General features: G+C 45.5%; 1 protein-coding gene across 1 annotated transcript in view; it reads right to left on the bottom strand.

Annotated features, from left to right (window-relative positions):
• Positions 1-4,899: 4,899 nt before the first annotated feature.
• ska1 (spindle and kinetochore associated complex subunit 1) overlaps positions 4,900-23,980 on the bottom strand; it is a 58,904-nt gene continuing 39,823 nt past the window's right edge. Inside the window, exons 6-7 of the mRNA XM_038790512.1 lie at positions 17,247-17,416; positions 4,900-5,770 (exon numbers count right to left, since the gene is read on the bottom strand). Of these exons, the coding sequence (XP_038646440.1) occupies positions 5,622-5,770; positions 17,247-17,416 (319 nt within the window). The 3' untranslated portion in view covers positions 4,900-5,621. The remainder of the gene's footprint in view (positions 5,771-17,246; positions 17,417-23,980) is intronic.

The following is a 23,980-nucleotide window of genomic DNA, read 5'->3' as shown; positions in this document are numbered from 1 at the left end:
GCGGAATGTGGCGACTAGGGGCTTTTCACAGTAACTTTATTTCATGCCTACAATAAACGATTTTCATTTTTCATTTCAGTTAATCTAGAAGGTCAAGAGTAGCAGATACCTGGCAACACAACCACTTGGAAGTTCCCCTCCAAGTCACTCACCATCCTGACTTGGAAATATATCACCGTTCTTTCAATGTTGCTTGGTTAAAATCTGGAAACTCCCTCTCTAACAGCACTATGGGTGTACCTACATCTCAGGGACTGCAGCGGTTCAGAAGGAAGCTCACCACCAACCTCTCAAGGACATGAAATGCTGGTCTAGCCAGCAACACCCAAATCCCGAAAATGAATAAATTAATAAAAAAGCATAGCCAATTTGAGCACAAAAAAAAAGATAGCCAATTTGAGCACAGTAAGGTCCCACAATGAGCAAGATCATTATGACTAGATAAATCTATTTTTTGCGATGTTGATTGGGATAAATGGTGGCCAAGTTGGAGGGGATAACCACCTGAGCGGACAGATTTTTAACGTCTCATCTGAAAGACCGCATATCGTACTGTGCTGCGATCCTTCACGACTATACCAGTGTCAGCCTACATTTTTGTACTTATTAAAAAAAAGCCAGTCGGCCACAACTATAAATGCTAATATAGTGCAGCTGACACTAATGTGGTAATGAAAATTATCTTGACACAATATTTCCTAAATGCAGGCTCAGCATTTAATTGCAGCACCGTGGTTAGCACTGTTGCTTCACAGCCCCAGGTTAGATTCCTGGCTTGGGTCACTGCTGTGCGGAGTCTGCACTTTCTCCCCATGTCTGCGTGGGTTTCCTCCGGGTGCTCCGGTTTCCTCCCACAGTCCAAAGATATGCAGGTTCGGTGGATTAGCCATGCTAAAATTGCCCTTAAGTGTCCAAAAAGGGTTAGGTGGGGTTACAGGGATAGGGTGGAGGCGTGGGGTGCTCTTTCCAAGGGCCGGTGCAGACACGATTGGCCGAATGGCATCCTTCTGCACTGTAAATTCTATGATACACTGTCCACCACTTGGCCAGTTCACGTCCAAATTTTAATTTTTAAATAAAGAAATTTAGAGTACCCAAATTATTTTTTTCCCCAATTAAGGAGCAATTTAGCATGGCCAATCCGTTTACCCTGCACTTTTGGGTTGGGGAACCCACAAAGTCACAGGAAGAATATGCAAACCCTACACACACAGAGTGTGAGGCCAGGATCGAACCTGGGTCCTCAGATCCGTAGGCAGCAGTGCTAACCACTGTGCCATCCTGTCCAAATCTTTAATAACACAAACAGTAAGAGTCCCAACAGAGTCCTGTGGATCATCACTTGAAATAACTTTTCATTTGCAAGGCAGCCATCGACCATCACCCTTTCTTTCCTGTTATTAAGCCAACTTTTTATCCAGTTTGCACATTGGCTTGTATCCCGATGGCCTTTCACTTTTTTGACCAATTTGCCATGTGGGACTTTGTCAAACACCTTGCTAAGATCAGCGTACACCACAACCACCGCACTATCTTCATCAACCTTTCGTGTTACTTCCTCAAAGAATTTAATCAAATTTGTGAGGCCAGACTTTCCTTTAACAAATCCATGCCGACTATCCCGGACTACTCCATGGCCTTCTACGTGACAGTTAATACGATCTCTCAGGATTGATTCCACTACTTTGCCCACCACTGATGGAAGACTAAGTGGCCTATAATTGTTTGGCGCTTCCTTTGATCCTTTTTAAACGATGGAACCACCTTTCCAGTCCTCCAGTACCGTTCCTGTATCTAATTGAGGATTGGAAAATTATCCTTGGAGCATCTGCTATCTCCTCCCTGACCTTCTTCAGTAACCTCAGAAACAATCCATCAGGCTGGCGACTTATCAACTTTCAAGGATTTCAATCCTACGAGTACTTCTTCTATATGATTATATCATCCACTATCTCAAGTGCTCTTCCTGGACTACTATATCTGCATTATCCATTTCCTTTGTAAATAAGCAAAGTATTTATTTAAAACCCTTCCCACATGTCTACACACAAGTTCCCTTCATCTATGATAGATCCCACTTAACTAACCTTTTTCCATCAATATATTGGTAAAACATCTTTGAATTTTCTTTAGCTTTACTTGCTCATCTTTTTTTCATGCCCTTTGACTTCATTCCTGCACTTCCTATATTCGTCTAGGCTATCTGCAGTGCTTAGTTCTTTGTGCTTAGCGTACATTTCCTTTTTCTGTTTGATCTTCTCCTGAAGCGGAGGGGGGGGGGTTGTCTAAATTTGGCAGCACCCCTCATTCTTGGAGGGGACATGTGTACTTCTACATTTAGGAGCCCGCTTTTTAGTACTTCCCATTGGTTTGCCACTGATTTATTCTCGAACAGTGCTGGCCAGACCACCTAAGCCAAGTCTCTTCTCATTTCAGCAAAATCTTTACTCCTGCTTTATCTCTTTATCATGTAATGAATTCATGTTTCCAGTGGAATGGAACCTACCACCCAGCATAAAAGTGCGACAATAGATGGGACTTTGTCCTTGAGAAGATTTGACTGGGCTTCCCATCCTTGCCGTGTGACTTTATGTGCTAAGGAATCTATGGTCTTCTTGACCTCAAGTGAAGCATCTTTGTCAAACTCACCCATGATAGGAAGTTGCTGAAAATGTTCTTCTCACAGAAGTACAGCTCACAAGAGTATTGAGCCCAGCAGGCCATCTGTCAACTTCAGGGGACAATAACTTTGGTGATCAAATTTATAGGAAATTAGCCCTTTCATACATAGAACAGCATTAGCAATGTTATGAATCCAGATTAGCACATCTGCTAAAATAGCAGAAAGTGAAACTTCACAACAACAAAGTCAAGCATTGGTGTATAAAATTATGCCAGGTTGCCAGAGAGGATTGAAAATACAAGGTAGTAATTTTAAAATGTACATTGCAATTTTATTTATCTTTAATAATGAACCCCTCAGGTCTGATTACAAAATAACTGAAAAAATGTGTGGAAGATATTTTAAGATACAGTTGTATAGCTGTCAGTTACCTGACAGGCAGTAAAAATGTACGTGTTTGATTGACACCTACATATTGCATTAATCAAAACTTCACTTGTCCACACTAATATAACATTGTCTGCCATCAGAGTGAATAATCTCATTTTGTATATATTTTAAAAACAAATTGGGACTAGTTGATTTAATTGCTCATTGAGAAAATATATAGGGTGATTGTAACATAATAGCAGCTACAAACTAATTTACAGAAATGTCATTAAAGGTAGTTTATAAAATATAATCAGCAATGCATTTTTGTTAACAAATGCTATGAATTATTACACCAAAATAACTTAAATTGGGTTAGAAACTCAATTACGGAGAAAAAAAATAATTGGGTACTCTATATTTATTTTAAAAATATTTGTAGATGGGAAAATTAATTTTATATAAAGAGCATTAGAATTGGCACTTCCATTGGCGTGATTGATATGCTGTATTAATATATATAGATCTATCCATTATTGTGGGTGGAAACATCGGAATACCCAAGTGCAGTGCATAAAAGACAATTGACAGGGTCGATCACACGCCAGTAACAAAGTCCGTCTCATTATCCATCCATTAAGAAAAATCAGCAGGGTCTCTATGCAATTCTCGCACCCGAACCTTCCTCCATCTGCTGTCCCTAGGCAATCCAATACACCCAAGGCAAGAAAAAAGGAAAATCTTCCCATTAATTAAGTTAAATTGTGGCAGATGGTTACAGATCACCATCCCATACGGAAGTGAAGACTCTAGCTAAGTGTGTGCACTGCTTCTTAGTCTCAGCTTCAATGGGTTGGACTTGTCTACATCTGAAGATTTTGCATGGCCAGGACCCGGGAGGCACATCACGTCAGCTGTGAGCTAGTCGCCCCATATTTCCAAATCCTGGCTTTTGGTCACCCTCCTAATCTCTCCCGTGTGGCCTAGTATCTGCCACTTAATATATTTTTTCCTTTCTCGACTACCCTCTAAAGCACCTTGGTGTATTTTCTGTTGAAGGTAGTATTGTAATGAAAGTTGCACTTTGAAAATAACCGACTGCCTTTCTGCAGGATTTGCAGTTTTCTATTACAAAGATAAGATGTCAAAAAATGCACTAAGAATATTGAGAATCAGTGGACCAGGCAATGCCAAAACCAGAAAGGCAATGAAATTATATCGAGAACAAAGGAAATAGACATAGGCATTAAAGTTTAAATATGGTACAACAGACTTGAAATCGTTTCGGAAAGCTATACACAAAATCAAGTCAGGTACAATTGATTTTGCTAGAACCTCATTCAAGAGCATAGACCCTACAAAAGTAAACAAAATAATCTTTTAGTTAATTCAAGGGGCGGAATGCAGGGTCGGGGAATGCCCGGGGCCGGCGTAAATCCAGCCCCCGCCGTGGCCGGAATTCTCCGCCACCCGGGAATCGGCGGGAGCGGGAATCACGCCCCGCTGATCGGCGTGCCCTCCGCGCCAATCGGCGTGCCACCCCGCGGCTGACAGGCCCGCCGCTGACAGGCCTCTCCCGCCGGTGGGAATTGGAGCACCTCTGGTGCCGGTGGGAGCAGGACCCCGGGGTGTGCCCCCACGGTGGCCTGGCCCGCGATCGGGGCCCACCGATCGGCGGGCAGACCAGTGCCGTGGGGGCACTCTTTTTCTTCCGCCGCCGCCACGGCATCCACCATGGCGGAGGAGGAAGAGACCCCCTCCACCGCGCATGCGCCAGTGGTGATGTCAGCGGCCGCTGATGCACCGGCGCATGCGCGGACTGGCGAAGGCCTTTCGGCCAGCCCCGACGCCGGGCGCCAAAGGCCGTTGGCGCCGGTTGTGGCGCCAGTTGGCGTAGCGGAAACCACTCCGGCGCAGGCCTAGCCCCTAAAGGTGCGGAGTGGGGAGGCCCGACGCCAGAGTGGTTGGCACCACTCCGCTACGCCGGGACCCCCCGCCCCGCCGGGTAGGGGAGAATCCCGGCCAAGTTTTCAATTGTCTGGCAAACTGCCACACAGAGGATCAAACATCTGTTAACTCTTACTAATGTATTGGTACTCAGAGGTAACCATTTTCAACTTTGTGTTATACATTTAAATCCTTGTTTTTGAAGAATAGTTTTTGATGAAATTTAATTTGCGCTTCAGATGGACGTTTTGTTTAGTCTCTCCTGTGTTCACCCACCCAAAAGGAAACTTCAAGGTTTACATAATTTGAAGCTTGTATAAAGTGGACTCCGAGCATATTAAATGAGGGAGGAGTTAAATGCAACAACATTCAAAACAACGCTGCAACAATAACATTATTTCAGTCTAGCTTTGTGCCTGGGAACAGCCTATAAAGAATGAATGTGCAATATTGGGATGTCTCACGGGCTGAGGGAAGGAAAATGTGTTTTTTTTTAAACTTAGATATTATAGCATTACTCAAGGCAGGGCTGGTAGGATCATCAGATGAAGACCATTTTATAGTGATAGAGGAGAAAACATTAAAGCAAATATGCTTTAGTGGAGTAAAATAACTAGCACATTGTTCCTTTAGACTTTAGGATTTATGCAGTCCAAGAAGATTGAAGCAAACTACAATCTTTTTAAAGCAATACGAAACGTACAAGGCGACTCCCACGGACTTCCCGCAATCGGTGGCAATGCCGTAGGATATTTAAGATTATATGAAACTTCTTATCGACTTTGAGGTTTGTGAAGTCTTTTATGTCTGCTTCCACAAAGAAATATTGACCTACAAAGACAAATGGAGAAAAGGGTCAACTCAACAGATTCCAGTGTGAGAATAGTAAGCTATATTTCCAAAAGGTATCTAGAATTCAAAGCAGGTCCATCAGTTCTTAAAGATTGCATAAAACAATAGAGACCTTTTTCCAGAACAGAATAGGGAATAGACTGCATTGCTTGCCTTTGTATATTCAGTTTAAAAGTCTAGCTCAATCTAAAAAAGATACAGTTTTGTGCAGCATGTCAGCTTGGCTCAATTGCTCGAGTCAAACTTCAATCCAGTATTTCAGTATATAATCCAAGTGATATTTCAAGTTATAAGAGTTCTGCATTAGTGGATAAGATATTTACATCTTGCCTCTTTTCCCGCAGTGAGGTTTGATGTGAGCACTTCAATTTTCAGAATTCTCAAAATGCAATCGTTGCATCAACACAAGTTGGAAGGGAGTGTCTCAACAACACAACCTTTGAAGATTTGAAAGCTACTTTTCTCTTTACAAAATACTTTGAAACAAATTACTTAGAATGAAAACAAAATTGGTCAAAAGAACAAGGAAAAAAGAGACCAAGAGGAGCAGCATTAGGCCATTGGGTATATCAAGTCTGCTTTGTCATTCGATCATGGTTAATATGTTCCTCATCCTCCCACCTTCTCCCCATAACCCCCGATTCCCTTATTCTTCAAGAAATTCCCATATTAATTAAGAACGTCAGATTTGTGTTTGAGGTACTGTAACTAAAAGGCTACAGACTAAGAGCTGGAAGGTGGAATTAGACAGAATAGTTCTTTCTTAAGTAGAAAATTTAGTCTCTCGAGTCTGCTCCACCATTCAATACGATCATGGGTGATGTCATCATGGCCTCAACTCCACTGTCCTGCCCGTTGTCCCTACCCCTTCAACTCAATACCAATTAAAAATTTAACTCCTCCTTAAATTTACTTACTGTCCTAGTATCCACTGTACTCTGTGGTAGCGAATTCCACAGATTCACAAGTATTTCTCCTCATCTGTTTTAAATTTGCTACCCCTTATCCTGAGACTATGACCTCTCGTTCTAGAATGCCCCATAAGAGAAAGCATCTGCTCCACATCTACTTTATCCATACCATTTATCATCTCATATATCTCAATTTGATCTCCCCTGATTCTTCTAAACTGGAGTATAGACTTAAACTGCTTAATCGCTCTTCACAAGACAAACTCCATATCTCTAGAATCAATCTAGTGAACCTCCTCTGAATTGCCTCCAGTGCCACATTTTTCCTCAAATAAGGGGACCAAAACAGTGCACAATACACCAGGTGTGGTCTCCCCAATGCCTTGTATAGGTGCATCAACACTTCCTTACCTATATACTCTATTCTTTTACCTATAAATGTCAACATTCCATTCGCTTTCTTTATTACCTGACGTACCTGCATGCTAGTTTTCTGTGACTCATGCACGAGTGGTCACCCAAATCCCTCGGCACCGGAGCACCCTGATGTCTCTCTCCATTTAAATAAGTTGCCTTTCCATTTTTCCGACCAAAATAGATAATCTCACATTTATCACATTAAACTCCACCTGCCACATTTTGGCCCACTCACCTAACCTATGTATAGCCATTTATAAGGCATTTATTTTCTTATTGCAACTTTTGTCCCACCTATTTTAGTGTCATCTGCAAATTTGGCAACAGATCATTCTATCCCTGTATTCAATATACATTGTAATAGTTGAGGCCCCAAGGACCGAACCCTGTGGCACCCCACTAGTTACACCTTGCCATCCAGCAAAAGACCCACTCATCCCAATTCTGTCTTCTGTCTGTTAGCCAGTCTTCTATCAACGCCAATAAATTACTCCTAACTCCATGTGATCTAACTTTGTGCATTAATCTTCTGTGTGGCACCTTATCAAACACCTTCAGGAAATCCAGATATACTACATCTACTGGGTCCCCATTATCCACTTGGCTTGTTACATCTTCAAAGAACTTCAGCAAATTAGTTGAACATGATTTCTCCTTCATAACATTTAGAGATAATAGAAAAGGGTGGACTCTGATGGATTGTGTTTTGACTTTTCAAATGGCCTGACATTACTTCCTAAATAATGGATTCTAACACTTTCCCAGCAAAACTAAGCTAATTGGTCTGTAATTTCTTACATTCTGCCTCCCTCCCTCTTTGAATATTAGCATTTTTCCAATCCACTGGAACCTTTCCCATGTTCAGGGAATTTTGAATGAATGTTATAACTAATGAATCCACTATCTGCCATAAAAAAGGGGTGATGTCAGTCTTTGCTCTACTCCTTTGGCACTTCGCCACTGGGTGTGCTTCATTTCTTCCGTTTCACTCGGCCTAAGTCAGGAAGGTTGGGCGAGACATATGCTTCGCAACTCAAATACAGGTACGTCGATAGAGAGTTGCAATCCACCACTGTTTGCCACTCCGAAGAAGTTATGGGCCTATGTTTTATGTTAGGGTGATGCAAGAGAACTAGAAAGGGGAGTTTTGGTAAATGATCATGCGACCAGATTGCCCAGGATATAAGCAACAGAATATCAAAGTTAATTATAGGGACAACTAGATTGTGGGTTTGGTTCCTGCTTCAAGCAGGAGTATAGTTTTTAAGTTTTGAACAAATCTAGTGCAGGAAACATCCCTTTAATGCAGGATTCACAAAATTCAGTGTGTTATCTCTTGTTAATGAAAGGACTCCTAAAGGAGAGTTGAACTTCTGGGATAGCGAAACCGAAAGAAAATATGTAAGATGCAAGACCCCAGAGTACGAACTTGGAGAGTTCTGACCAACGTGGCTTTTCTCAGGGCACTAGCAATACCGGTGCTAAACTGTTAGAGAAGATTTGAAGGGACAACATTGCTGAAAGATCCAGAAATTTCAACCTTACGTGAACCGTTGAAACATTCCTCAGACAAAGTGGTTAAACTTCCGATTTCTAAGTGTCTGAGTTATTAGAGTAATTAATCGAAGTTCCTTTGACACCCATTTGATTTAAGAAGTTTGGTTTAGATTAGAAGCAACGGTGTTATTTAAAGATATTTTTCATATCTTTAATGTATCTGACTATTCAAGATAGCGTGTAGTTATTAGTATTAATGTTCTATGATTTGCTGCAGTGAAATTATTTTGCTTTAAACAGTGAACCTCGTTTCTACATTCTTTTAGTAAATATCTGGTTTTTCAGATTCTAAAAAAAAGTCTAAACACATTACAGGTCTCCACCAAGATCATAATATTAGCATACCTTATTCAAAGCTCTATTTTATCTATTTAAATCACCAGAAATAAATTTCTGCACTTGATTCCTAAAAGTAATTAAGCAAAACTCTCAAGTGTTTGATTATTGTATTTACATTTTCAACTCTGCCCCTTTGCCAATTCCCCTATGCCCTGCTACACTACCATCCATAAACCTTACAGTCCAACAACTGTATTGTCCTGTGTAGTTATTTACCATCTCAATCCTACACATCCTGCTGCCCTTTTAACATTGGCCAGTATTGCATGCGATAACTAGGTTAAGATTGGCCAATATGATATGGACACCACTTTTTTTCTGCTCACCTAAAAAAGTACGTTAACCTATTGCTCATCAAACCCACAGGATCAATGGGAAAACATTTAATCAAAACAGAGTAAGAACAGGGATGCTCAATGCATACGTTAGCACTTCAGCTCAAACAACTAGTCAGGAGGGAAGATCATATTTAGATTTCCTGAAGTAAATATCTCTGAAAGCTGTGCTGAGTTGAGACTGACTCGCATTAACATTACATCTTCACCGAAACAGATGGTTCTCTTCCTCACTGCTTTTTTAAAGATGACAGTGGGGAATTAAAAAAAAGACACACAACAAAAAGTTTAAAGAGCATTTTGATTCACAAGACCATAACATATAGGAGCAGAATTAGGCCATCCGGCCCATCAAGTCTGCTCTGCCAATCAATTAATACAGATATATCTCTCATCCCCATAACCCCACATCCCTTTATTAATCAAGAACCTATCTATCTCGGTCTTAAAGGCACTCAGTGATTTGGCCTCCACAGCCTTCTGCGGCAAAGAGTTCTGCAGATTCTGGCTGAAGAAATTCCACCTCATCTCGGTTTTAAAGGACCAGCAGGACTGGAACCAATGTCCGAGGGGATGCTTTTGCCAACACTGTTGGGGAGGTTTTAAACTAATGTGGCAGGGGGATGGGAACCAGATTAGGAAGTTAGAGGTCAGTAAAGAGGCAGCATCCAAAGCCAGTAAGGTACTAGATAATAAACTCAATGTGACTAAGGGGAAGAGTAGACAGGGAAGAGATGATGAATGCAAAGGGACAGGTGGTCTGAGGTGCATTTGTTTTAATGCGAGAAGTGTAGCAGGTAAGGCAGATGAACTTAGGGCCTGGAAATATGATGTTATTGGTATTACTGAGACTTGGTTGAGGGAAGGGCAAGACTGGCAACTAAATATCCCAGGGTATAGATGCTTCAGGAGGGATAGAGAGGGAGGTAAAAGGGGTGGAGGAGTTGCATTGCTGGTCAGAGATTATATCACAGCTGTGATTAAGGAGGGCACAATGGAGGATTCCTAAGAAATAGGAAGAGGGCAGTAACATTGTTGGAACTTTACTACAGGCCTCCCAAAAGCAAGCGTAAAGTAGGAGGTACAAATATGTAGAAGATTATAGAAAAATGTAGAAGCAATAGGGTGGTTGTGATGGGAGATTTTAACTTCCCCATCATTGAATGGGACGCATGTAGTGTTGGAGGTGTAGATGGAGCCGAATTTGTAAGGAGCATCCAGGAGAGTTTTTTTAGAGCAGTATGTAAATAGTCCAACTCGGCAAGGGGCCATACTGGACCTGGTATTGGGGAATGATCCCGGCCAGGTGGTTGAAGTTTCAGTCGGTGATTACTTTGGGAATAGCGATCACAATTCCGTAACTTTTAGAATACTCATGGACAAAGATGAGAGTGGTCCTAAAGGAAGAGTGCTAAATTGGGGAATGGCCAAGTATAACAGAATTCGGCTGGAGCTAGGGAATGTGGATTGGGAGCAGCTGTTTAAGGGTAAATCCACATTTGAAATGTGGGAGTCTTTTAAGGAAAGGTTGATTAGAGTGCAGGACAGACATGTCCCTGTGAAAATGAGGGATAGAAATGGCAAGATCAGGGAACCATGGATGACGGGTGGAATTGTCAGACTAGCTATGAAAAAGGAAGCATACATAAGATCTAGGCGACTTAAAACTGATGAAGCTTTGGAGGAATATCGGGAAAGCAGGACAGATCTCAAACACGCAATAAAGAGGGCTAAAAGGGATCATGAAATATCTTTGGCTAACAGGGTTAAGGAAAATCCCAAAGCCTTTTATTTGTATACAAGGAGCAAGAGGGTAACTAGAGAAAGGATTGGCCCACTCAAGGACAAAAGAGGGAATTTATGCGTGGAGTCAGAGGAAATGGGTGAGATTCTTAATGAGTACTTTGCATCAGTATTCACCAAGGAGAGGGACATGACAGATGTTGAGGCTAGGGATGGATGTTCAAATACTCTAGGTCAAGTCAGCATAAGGAAGGAGGAAGTTTTGGGTATTCTAAAAGGCATTAAGGTGGACAAGTCCCCAGGTCCGGATAGGATCTATCCCAGGTTACTGAGGGAAGCGAGGGACGAAATAGCTGGGGCCTTAACAGATATCTTTGCAGCATCCTTGAGCACGGGTGAGGTCCAGGAGGACTGGAGAATTGCTAAATGTTGTCCCTTTGTTTAAGAAGGTTAGCAGGGATAATCCAGGGAATTATAGACCTGTGAGCTTGACGTCAGTGGTAGGCAAGCTGTTGGAGAAGATACTGTGGGATAGGATCTATTCACATTTGGAAGAAAATAGACTCATCAGTGATAGGCAGCATGGTTTTGTGCAGGGAAGGTCATGTCTTACAAACCTAATAGAATTCTTTGAGGAAGTGACAAAGTTAATTGATGAGAGAAGGGCTGTAGATGTCATATACATGGACTTCAGTAAGGCGTTTGATAAAGTTTCCCATGGCAGTTTGATGGAAAGAGTGAAGTCGCATGGGGTTCAGGGTGTACTAGCTAGATGGATAAAGAACTGGCTGGGCAACAGAGAGTAGTGGTGGAAGGGAGTGTCTCAAAAATGGAGAAGGGTGACTAGTGGTGTTCCACAGGGACCCGTGCTCGGACCACTGTTGTTTGTGATATACATAAATGATCTGGACAAAGGTATAGGTGGTCTGATTAGCAAGTTTGCAGATGATACTAAGATTGGTGGAGTTGTAGATAGCGAGGAGGACTGTCAGAGAATACAGCAAAATATTGATAGATTGGAGAGTTGGACAGAGAAATGGCAGATGGAGTTCAATCCAGGCAAATGCAAGGTGATGCATTTTGGAAGATCTACTTCAAGAGCGGACTATACGGTCAATGGAAGAGTCCTGGGGAAAATTGATGTACAGAGAGATCTGGGAGTTCATGTCCATTGTAACCTGAAGGTGGCAACGCAGGTCGATAGAGTGGCCAAGAAGGCATACAGCATGCTTGCCTTCATCAGACGGGGTATTGAGTATAAGAGTCGGCAGGTCATTTTCCAGTTGTATAGGACTTTGGTTAGGCCACATTTGGAATACTGCGTGCAGTTCTGGTCGCCACATTACCAGAAGGATGTGGATGCTTCAGAGAGGGTGCAGAGGAAGTTCACCAGGATGTTGCCTGGTATGGAGGGCGCTAGCTATGAAGAAAGGTTGAGTAGATTAGTATTGTTTTCGTTGGAAAGACGAAGGTTATGGGGGGACCTGATTGAGGTCTACAAAATTATGAGGGGTATGGACAGGGTGGATAGCAACAAGCTTTTTCCAAGAGTATGGTGCCAATTACAAGGGGTCACGATTTCAAGGTGAGAGGGGGAAAGTTTAAGGGAGATGTGCATGGAAAGTTTTTTTACGCAGAGGGTGATGGGTGCCTGGAACGCTTTGCCAGCGGAGGTGGTAGAGGCGGGCACGATAGCATCGTTTAAGATGCATCTAGACAGATATATGAATGGGCGGGGAACAGAGGGAAGTAGATCCTTGGAAAATAGGCACCAGGTTTAGATAAAGGATCTGGATCGGTGCAGGCTGGGAGGGCCGAAGGGCCTGTTCCTGTGCTGTAATTTTCTTTGTATCCCTTCAGTCTGAGGCTGTGCCCTTGGGTTCTAGTCTCCTACTAGTGGAAACATCTTCCAAGACCATTCTATCTAGGCCTCTCAGTATTCTGTGTTTCAATGAGATCACAACCTCATCCTTCTAATTCCATTGAGTACAGACCCAGAGTCCTCAACCTCTCCTCATGTGACAAGTCCTTTGTTCAGTATCATTCTTTTTTTTTTTTTTAAATAATTTTTATTGAAAATTTTTTACAAAATATATAACAACAAACAGTAACAAACAACAATAAAACAACATAATAAGCATAACACCCCCAAGACCGTAGCAACGCATATATCGAGCCCCCCCACTCCCCCAAACCCGGTAAACAAGAGAACTTGAAAATAAATTAAATTAAATAAACATAGTCAACACCCCAACCCCCCCCCGCCCCCCCCCCGCCCCCCCCGGGTTGCTGCTGCTGTTGACCTAGTTCCCTATCGCTGAGCCAGAAAGTCAAGGAAAGGCTGCCACCGCCTAAAGAACCCCTGTACCGATCCTCTCAGCGCGAATTTGACCTTCTCCAGCTTAATAAAACCCGCCATGTCATTGATCCAGGTCTCCACGCTTGGGGGTCTCGCATCCTTCCACTGTAGCAAGATCCTCCGCCAGGCTACTAGGGACGCAAAGGCCAAAACACCGGCCTCTCTCGCCTCCTGCACTCCCGGCTCCACCGCAACCCCAAAAATCTCGAGTCCCCAGCCTGGCTTGACCCTGGATCCTACCACCCTCGACACCGTCCTCGCCACCCCCTTCCAGAACTCTTCCAGTGCCGGGCATGCCCATTCAGGGATCATTCTGGATAACTGGGGCCCTTTCTGGGGAAGGTGGGACCTCTATAGACAGGATGGTCTACATCTGAACCTGAGGGGCACCAATATCCTGGGGGGGAGATTTGTTAGTGCTCTTTGGGGGGGGTTTAAACTAATTCAACAGGGGCATGGGAACCTGGATTGTAGTTTTGGGGTACGGGAGATTGAGAGTATAGAGGTCAGGAGCACAGATTTGACATCGCAGGAGGGTGCCAGTGTTCAGGTAGGTGGTTTGAAGTGTGTCTACTTCAATGCCAGGAGTATACGAAATAAGGTAGGGGAACTGGCAGCATGGGTTGGTACCTGGGACTTCGATGTTGTGGCCATTTCAGAGACATGGATAGAGCAGGGACAGGAATGGTTGTTGCAGGTTCCGGGGTTTAGGTGTTTTAGTAAGCTCAGAGAAGGGGGCAAAAGAGGGGGAGGTGTGGCGCTGCTCGTCAAGGACAGTATTACGGTGGCAGAAAGGATGCTAGATGGGGACTCTTCTTCCGAGGTAGCATGGGCTGAGGTTAGAAACAGGGAAGGAGAGGTCACCCTGTTGGGAGTTTTCTATAGGCCACCTAATAGTTCTAGGGATGTAGAGGAAAGGATGGCGAAGATGATTCTGGAAAAGAGCAAAAGTAACAGGGTAGTTGTTATGGGAGACTTTAACTTTCCAAATATTGACTGGAAAAGATATAGTTCGAGTACATTAGATGGGTCGTTCTTTGTTTCTTTGTACAATGTGTGCAGGAGGGTTTCCTGACACAATATGTTAACAGGCCAACAATAGGCGAGGCCACATTGGATTTGGTTTTGGGTAATGAACCAGGCCAGGTGTTAGATCTGGAGGTAGGTGAGCACTTTGGAAACAGTGACCACAATTCAGTGACCTTTACGTTAGTGATGGAAAGGGATACCCCGCAGGGCAAGTATACCCCGCAGGGCAAGAGTTATAGCTGGGGGAAGGGCAATTATGATGCCATTAGACATGACTTAGGATGTGTAGGTTGGAGAAGTAGGCTGCAAGGGTTGGGCACACTGGATATGTGGAGCTTGTTCAAGGAACAGCTATTGCGTGTTCTTGATAAGTACGTACCAGTCAGGCAGGGAGGAAGGGGTAGAGCGAGGGAACCGTGGTTTACCAAAGAAGTGGAATCTCTTGTTAAGAGGAAGAAGGAGGCCTATGTGAAGATGAGGCGTGAAGTTTCAGTTGGGGCGCTTGATAGTTACAAGGAAGCGAGGAAGGATCTAAAGAGAGAACTAAGACGAGCAAGGAGGGGACATGAGAAGTCTTTGGCAGGTAGGATCAAGGAAAACCCAAAAGCTTTCTATAGGTATGTCAGGAATAAAAGAATGACTAGGGTAAGAGTAGGGCCAGTCAAGGACAGTGGTAGGAAGTTGTGTGTGGAGGCTGAGGAGATAAGCGAGATACTAAATGAATACTTTTCGTCAGTATTCACTCAGGAAAAAGATAATGTTGTGGAGGAGAATGCTGAGACCCAGGCTGTTAGAATAGATGGCATTGAGGTGCGTAGGGAAGAAGTGTTGGCAATTCTGGACAAGGTGAAAATAGATAAGTCCCCAGGGCCTGATGGGATTTATCCTAGGATTCTCTGGGAAGCCAGGGAAGAGATTGCTGAGCCTTTGGCTTTGATTTTTATGTCATCATTGGCTACAGGAATAGTGCCAGAGGACTGGAGGGTAGCAAATGTGGTCCCTTTGTTCAAGAAGGGGAGTAGAGATAACCCCGGTAACTATAGGCCGGTGAACCTCACGTCTGTTGTGGATAAAGTCTTGGAGAGGATTATAAGAGATATGATTTATAATCATCTAGATAGGAATAATATGATTAGGGATAGTCAGCATGGTTTTGTGAAGGGTAGGTCATGCCTCACAAATCTTATCGAGTTCTTTGAGAAGGTGACTGAACAGGTAGACGAGGGTAGAGCAGTTGATGTGGTGTATATGGATTTCAGTAAAGCGTTTGATAAGGTTCCCCACGGTCGGCTATTGCAGAAAATACGGAGGCTGGGGATCGAGGGTGATTTGGAGATGTGGATCAAAAATTGGCTAGTTGAAAGAAGACAGAGGGTGGTGGTTGATGGCAAATGTTCAGAATGGAGTTCAGTTACGAATGGCGTACCACAAGGATCTGTTCTGGGGCCGTTGCTGTTTGTCATTTTTATAAATGACCTAGAGGAGGGCACAGAAGGTTGGGTGAGTAAACTTGCAGACGACACTAAAGTCGGTGGAGTTGTAGACAGTGTGGAAGGATGTTGCAGGTTACAGAGGGACATAGATAAGCTGCAGAGCTGGGTTGAGAGGTGGCAAATGTAGTTTAATGTAGAGAAGTGTGAGGTGATTCACTTTGGAAAGAATAACAGGAATGCGGAATATTTGGCTAATGGTAAAATTCTTGGCAGTGTGGATGAGCAGAGGGATCTCGGTGTCCATGTACATAGATCCCTGAAAGTTGCCATCCAGGTTGATAGGGTTGTGAAGAAGGCCTATGGCGTGTTGGCCTTTATTGGTAGAGGGATTGAGTTCCGGAGCCATGAGGTCATGTTGCAGCTGTACAAAACTCTGGTACGGCCGCATTTGGAGTATTGCGTACAGTTCTGGTCGCCTCATTATAGGAAGGACGTGGAAGCTTTGGAACGGGTGCAGAGGAGATTTACCAGGATGTTGCCTGGTATGGAGGGAAAATCTTATGAGGAAAGGCTGATGGACTTGAGGTTGTTTTCATTAGAGAGAAGAAGGTTAAGAGGTGACTTAATAGAGGCATACAAAATGATCAGAGGGTTAGATAGGATGGACAGTGAGAGCCTTCTCCCGCGGATGGAGGTGGCTAGCACGAAGGGACATAGCCATAAATTGAGGGATAATAGATATAGGACAGAGGTCAGAGGTAGGTTTTTTACGCAAAGAGTGGTGAGGCCGTGGAATGCCCTACCTGCAACAGTAGGGAACTCGCCAACATTGAGGGCATTTAAAAGTTTATTGGATAAGCATATGGATAATAATGGCATAGTGTAGGTTAGATGGCCTTTAGTTTTTGACTTCCCATGTCGGTGCAACATCGTGGGCCGAAGGGCCTGTACTGCGCTGTATCGTTCTATGTTCTATTCTTGAGAACGTTCCCTGGACCCTATCTGGACCCTATCTAATGATATCCTTCCTCCGATACGGGGCCCAAAACTGCTAACAATATTACAAATGGAGGTCTGACCAGAGCCTTATACAGCCTCAGCAGTACATCCCTGCTCTTGTATTCTAGCCCTCGTGACATGAATGCTAACATTGCATTTGCCTTCCTAACTGCCAATTGAACCCAAGGGAATCCTGAACTAGGGCTCCTAAGTCCCTTTGTGCTTCTGATTTCCAGAGCCTTTACCCATTTGGAAAATAATCTATGACTCTATTCGTCCTACCAAAGTGCATAACCTCACACTTTTCATCTCTACACATTATCCTATTTGTACCTTTGGTTTCCTTAGTTTCTTGTTCTTTAAAGGCATGATACTGGTTCCGAGTCGTGTTTGACATGGATTTCATTGGCTGATTTAGAATCTTGTACTTAGCTTTCACAGTTGCGTTAATTTCCTTAATCACAGCATTGACCTGATCATAGGTCATGCGACCTTTCATGTACCTAGAATACCAAAGAAAATGGAGTCAAAGTCAAACAATAGAGTTGAAGTGAAAAAACATATGCATGTTCAAAACTGGTTAGCTGATCACTATCAGCTAATAGTAATTTCTATCCAAGATTTCTCGATGGAAAATTGAGATACATTTTTGTGGAGTCGTGGGAGAAAAAGCAGAAACATACAAGACATGTTGCTCTGAATCCTTTTTTTTTTAACAAAAAGTATCTTTGTTCAACAAATTGTCAGAATAAAAAAAAACCCTAAACAAACAAAACCCCCCTGAAAACCCCCAACAGTCGATGGTAACCAACTCCCGAAAGTGCATGGTGAACAAACCTCAACAGTTGTAGAACCCTTCCTTCATCCCCCTCAGCTCAAACCTCACCTTCTCCACGGTCAAAAGCTCTAGCAGGTCTCCCCTCCAAGCCGAAGCACAGGATGGAGAAGCTGACCTCCATCCCAACAAGACCCGCCTATGAGCGATCAGCGAGGTGAAAGCCAAGACCTCCATCCCTGCTCCCGCCTGCAGCTCAGGTTGATCAGACACCCCGAACATAGCTCCCAGGGAACCTGACTCCACATCCACATGCAAGACGCCCGAGATTGTACTAAACACCATCTTCCAGAACCTCTCCAGCTTTGGCAGGACCTAAACAGAGGACCTTCGTGGGGGTTCTCCCACAGTCATCCTCCACCCCTCTCCAACACTCAGCTCATCCTTGACTTTGTACACCACCTTCAGCTGTATCAGCCCCAACCTCACACACAAAGTAGAGGCATTCACCCTCCGCAGCACCTCGGTGGAAAAGTGGTATTGACACTGGACTAGTAAACCAGAAACCCAAGGTAATGGTCTGGGGGCCCAGGTTCGAATCCCGCCACGGCAGATGCTGAAATATGAATTTAATAAAAATTTGGAATCAAAAGTCTAATGATGACCATGAAACCATTGTTGATTGTTGTAAAAACCCATGTAGTTCACTAATGTCCATTAGGGAAGGAAATCTGCCATCGTTGCCTGGTCTGGCCTACATGTGACTCCAGACCCACAGCAATGTGGTTGATTCTTAACTGCCCCCTCAACGGCAATTAGGGATGGGCAATAAATGCTGGCCCATCCAACGATGCCCACATCCCCATGAACGATTTAAAAAAAAAAACACCACAGACCCTCTTCCAGTTCCACCCCCAATTCTTCCTCCCACTTTGCCTTAATTCCCTCCATGGACACACTATGAAAAAATCCTCAAAAATCCTCCCAAAAGTCACCAAGACAACCCCCACTCCAACACCCCTCCCCTGCCGACAGCAACGCCTCCAACAATGAGGAGGCCCCCACTATCGGGAAGGTCGGGAAAATCTTCCTTGCAAAGCGCCTGCATATACCTGAACCCTTCTCCTCGCCCCAATCGATACTCATCCCAGATCCTCCAAGCTCGTCACTCTAGGGTTAAGTCCTTCATTTCCTTGATCGCTCTTTCATCCCATCCCCGATACCTCGCTTCCATTCTCCCCTGCTCGAACCCATGGTTCCCCTTAATCGGCAATCCACCTAAACGAGCCCCCCAGTGCTCCACCCCGGCTCCCGGGTATTTGTTAATTTGATAATAGGTCATGATTTAGGATATGAAAATGTCACAATGGCATTGCAATGTAATGTGTAGAGAAATATAGTCATAGTGGCAGAGGAAACCATTTGATCCATTCAGTTCATGCTGGTGGTCTGTAGAACCATCCGTTGCGATTCATTCCTCCACTCGATCTTCAGAACTCTACAAGTGACCATCTAATTTGCCTTTGAAATCATTACAATTTCCAGTTCCCCATCCTCTTAGATGATTGAATAAAGGACCATGAAGCTTGTGAGATATAAAAAAAATATTTTTATTGCCATTTTCCAACTTTAACAGTATAACAGTTTAACATATAAAGCACATAATATTTACAAAGTAGCAGCTCAAGTGTGTTTGAGAAATTCCACCAGGTCTGCCAGCCAGTCTGCAGCTGTGGGTAGTCCTGCTGATCGCCAGCCAAGCAGGATGCCCCTGCATACAATTAGCGATGCAAAAGCCAAGGCTTTGGCCCTCTTCTCCATATGACGATCTGGCTGGTCCGATACCCCGAAGGCTGTCACTCTCAGGAACGTCTCCACCCTCACAACGTTGGACATCGCTTCGAAGTCGGCTGTCGAGAACCCAACAAGTCTGGGGCAGGCCCAAAACATGTGGGCATGGTTGGCTGGGCCTCCCTGGCACCGTTCACATTTGTCCTCCACCTCCGGGAAAAACCTGCTTATTCGGGTTCTAGTTAGGTGGGCTCTGTACACCACTTTAAAATGCATGAGGCTAAGCTTAGCGCAGGAGATGGAGTTGGCCCTGTTCAGTGCTTCACTCCAGGAGACCCCAACCCACGTTAGTCCCCAATTCGTCTCCCCATTTCCATCTAGTTTCGTACAGGGGTAGTCTTGCCCTGTCTAGCAACTGTCCACATATGTTTCCACAGTTCCCCCTTCCTTATTGTGTGTGTTGATTAGCTCCTCTTGGAGAGTGTCTCTCGATGTCCTGGGGTACTTTGCAATCTCCTTGCGGAGAAAGTGTTTAATTTGGAGGTGCCCGAGCTCCTGTCCCATTGGTAGGTCCGTCAGCTCGTCCAAGATCGCGAGTCTGTCCTCCATGTAGAGGCCCCTAACCGCTAGGGTCTCCCAGTCCCGTCTCCATTTTTAAAGGTGGCATTGAGCGTGGCCAGCAGGAAATTGTGGTTTCCGCAGATGGGGACCATGGAGGGTTAAACCGAAAAGTTGCCTCATTTGGTTCCATCTTTTCAATGTGGCTACCACAATTGGGCTGGATGTGTGCCTTGATATGGGGGGGGGGGGGGGGGGGGGGGCTGCTGTGGGAGCACTGCCGTGGCAAGTGCTCAGAGGGTCGTTCCCATGCAGGACTCCTTCAGCCTCACCCATTCAGTGTTTGGCTCTCGTATCCATCCCCTCATTCTCTCGGCTGTGGTCGCCCAGTAGTAGTACTTTAGATTTGGCAAGGCCAGACACCCATGTTTTTCCTCCTTTGCTTAGGGATCTTCTGGTTTTTACTGCTCCCACACAAACGGCATAATCATTTTGTCTACTTTGTTTGTTTTGGGTTAGTTTTAATGGTAGTCCCTCCAGCTCTGTCCCTTCCCCATTCGGGTTCATTGGGAAAGCCTCGCTGTTGCCCAAGTTGCGTTTGTAGCCTGAGAAGGCTCTGAATGCTCAAAGGTTGCATGATTGCTTTCAGGCTATCTTTTTTTTAAAAATGTGTTTATTCAAAATTTTTCAAAAAGTTTTACAGAACACTCCAAAAAGGAAAGTAATACAAAGAGAAACAGGCAACATGCCAACCGAACAAAACTTAACCCGCTAAATGATAAACAGTTTAGCAAATTAACACCAACCCAAAACAAAATAGGGCAAGTGCCCCTTTCAAAAACAAAAAGGAAAAGAAATCAGCCCACCCCCGGGTTGTTACTGCTGTTGACCTCCACCTAACGTTCGCGAGAAAGTCAAGGAGCGGTTGCCACCGCCCGGAGAACCCCTGCAAGGACCCTCGTAAGGCAAACTTCATCTTCTCCAACCTAAGAAACCCCGCCGTGTCATTGATCCAAGCCTCCACACTTGGGGGCTTTGCGTCCCTCCACAATAACGAGAGCCCTCGCCGGGCTACCAAGGAGGCAAAGGCCAGAACTCCGGCCTCTTTCGGCTCCTGCACTCCCGGATCCTCCGATACTCCAAATATCACTATTCCCCCCAACTCGGTTTTACGCGAGTATCCAGGACCTTGGAAATGACCTTTGCAAAGCCCTTCCAAAACTTCGCAAGCGCCGGGCACGCCCAGAACATATGGGGGTGGTTTGCTGGGCTCCCCGAGCACCTCACACATCTGCCCTCCACCCCAAAAAACGTACTCATTCTCGCCCGTCATAGGAATTGACCCTGCCCAGGCGTCAGCCCACAGGCCTTCATCCAGCTCCTCCTGCCATTTCTCGTCAACTCCTCCACCGAGGCTACCTCTGCCTCCTGCAGCTCCTGGTATATCTCCGAAATCTTACCCTCTCCGACCCACACACCCGAAATCACCCTGTCCTGTATCCTTCGGGCAGGCAGCAATGGAAATTCTCCTACTTGCTTCCTAACAAACGCCCAAACCTGCATGTACCTGAAGGCATTTCCCGGGGGTAACCCAAATTTCTCCTCCAGTGCCTTTAAGCTGGCAAAAGTCCCATCAATGAATAGATCCCCCAGCCTTCAAATTCCCGCCCGGTGCCAGCTTCGGTACCCACCATCTATCTTGCCCGGGGCAAACCTATGGCTATTCCGTATCGGGGACCAGACGGAGGCCCCCGCCTCGCCCCCGTGCCACCTTCATTGCCCCCAAATCTTCAGCGTCGTCGTCACCACCGCGCTCGTGGTATATCGCGTCAGCAGACGTGTCAACGATGCAGTCACCAGTGCCCCCAGACAAGTACCTATACAAGACGCCTCCTATAGTCTTTTCCATGCCGCCCCCTCTCCTTCAATCATCCACTTCCGAGTCATCGACACGTTTGCTGCCCAGTAATAGCTACACAGATTCGGCAGCTTCTAGATTCCCTCAGCGCCACGGCCAATGGCTCAATCGACAAAGCAAACAGCAGGGTGGACAGAGGGCACCCCTGCCTCGTTCCACAATACAGTCTGAAGTACTCTGACCTCAACCGGTTCGTTGATACAATCGCCACCGGGGCCTGGTATAACAATTTAACTCACCCCATGAACCCCTCCCCAAACCCAAACCTACCCAGCACCTCCCACAGGTACTCCCACTCCACCCGGTCAAAGGCCTTCTCCGCGTCCATAGCCCCCCCCCAATCGGTCGAGGGCATCATAATCACATTCAGAAACCTCCGTACATTTGCATTCAACTGCCTGCCCTTCACAAATCCCGTCTGATCCTCATGTATCACTCCCGGGACATAATCCTCAATCCTAGTGGCCAGGACCTTCGCCAATAACTTGGCATCCACATTAAGGAGTGAAATTGGCCTATACGAGCCACACTGCAGCGGGTCTTTGTCCCACTTGAGAATAAGCGAGATCAGAACTCTCGACATAGTCCGGGGGGGGGGGGACTACCTTTTTCTCTTGTCTTATTAAAAGTTCTCAACAGCAATGAGCCAACAGTTCCAGAAACTTCCTATAACATTCGATCAGGAACCCATCCGGTCCCGGGGCCTTACCCGTCTGCATACTCCCCAACCAGCTCCTCCATCCCAATCAGAGCCCCCAAGCCCTCTACCTGCTCCTCCTCCACCCTCGGAAACCTCACGGTCCAGGAACCCCTGCATCCCCTCCCCCCTCCCCGGGGGCTCTGATTTGTACAAGTTCTCATAAAAGTCCCTAAAGACCTCATTTATTCTGACTGGACTCCGCACCGTATTCCCTCCCTTGTCCCTGATTCCCCCAATTTCCCTAGCCGCCTCCTTCTTTCGCAGCTGATCCGCCAGCATCCAATTCACCTTCTCCCCACATTCAAACACAGCTCCTTGTACCTTCCTCCACTGGGCCTCAGCTTTCCCCGTCGTCAACAAGTCAAACTCAGTTTGGAGGCTCCGGCTCTACTTCAACAGCCCCTCCTCAGGGGATTCCGCATATCTCCTATCCATCCTAAGTATCTCTCCTACCAATCTATCCCTCTCCTCTCTGAGCCCTGATGGAGATCAGTTCCCCTCTAACCACCGCCTTCAGCGCCTCCCAGACCACACTCACCGAGACCTCCCTATTGTCATTGGCCTCCATATACCTCTGTATACACCCCTTGATCCGCCCACAGACCTCCTCATCCGCCAATAATCCCACGTCCAAGCGCCACAACGGGCGCTGGCCCCTCTCTTCTCCCAACTCCAGCTCCACCCAGTGCAGGGTGTGATCCGAAATCGCGATGGCCGAGTACTCCGTCCCCTCTACTCTCGGGATCAGTGCAGTGCTCACCACGAAAAAGTCTATCCGTGAATAGCTCTTGCGCACGTGGGAAAAAGGAGAACTCCCTCGCCCTTGGCCTAGCAAACCTCCACGGATCCACTCCCCCCATCTGATCCATAAACCCCCTCAGGACCTTGGCTGCAACTGGCCTCTTACCCGACCTAGACTGATCCATTGCCGGGTCCAGTACCGTGTTGACATCCCCCCCCTATAAGTAGGTTCCCCACCTCCAAATCCAGGATCCGATAGCATCCGCTTCATGAACCCTGCATCGTCCCAATTTGGGGCATATACATTCACCAGCACCACCCGGGCCCCCTGCAGCCTACCACTCACCATCACATACCGGCCCCCTTAATCCGCCACAATGCCCACCGCCTCGAAAGTTACCCGCTTGCTCACCAAAATTGCTACCCCCCTGTTCTTCGCCTCCAACCCGGAGTGAAAGACCTGCCCTACCCAGCCCTTCCTCAGCCTGGTCTGATCCGCAACTTTCAGGTGCATCTCCTGTAGCATTGTGACGTCAGCCTTTAGTCCCCTTAAGTGCGCAAATACCTGGGCCTTCTTGACCGTC

The sequence above is a fragment of the Scyliorhinus canicula genome, chromosome 3, assembly GCF_902713615.1.
Source record: "Scyliorhinus canicula chromosome 3, sScyCan1.1, whole genome shotgun sequence".
NCBI classification, from domain to species: Eukaryota; Metazoa; Chordata; class Chondrichthyes; order Carcharhiniformes; family Scyliorhinidae; genus Scyliorhinus; species Scyliorhinus canicula.
Note: the sequence above shows the minus strand (reverse complement) of the source record. Positions and strands in the feature narration are given on the sequence as shown.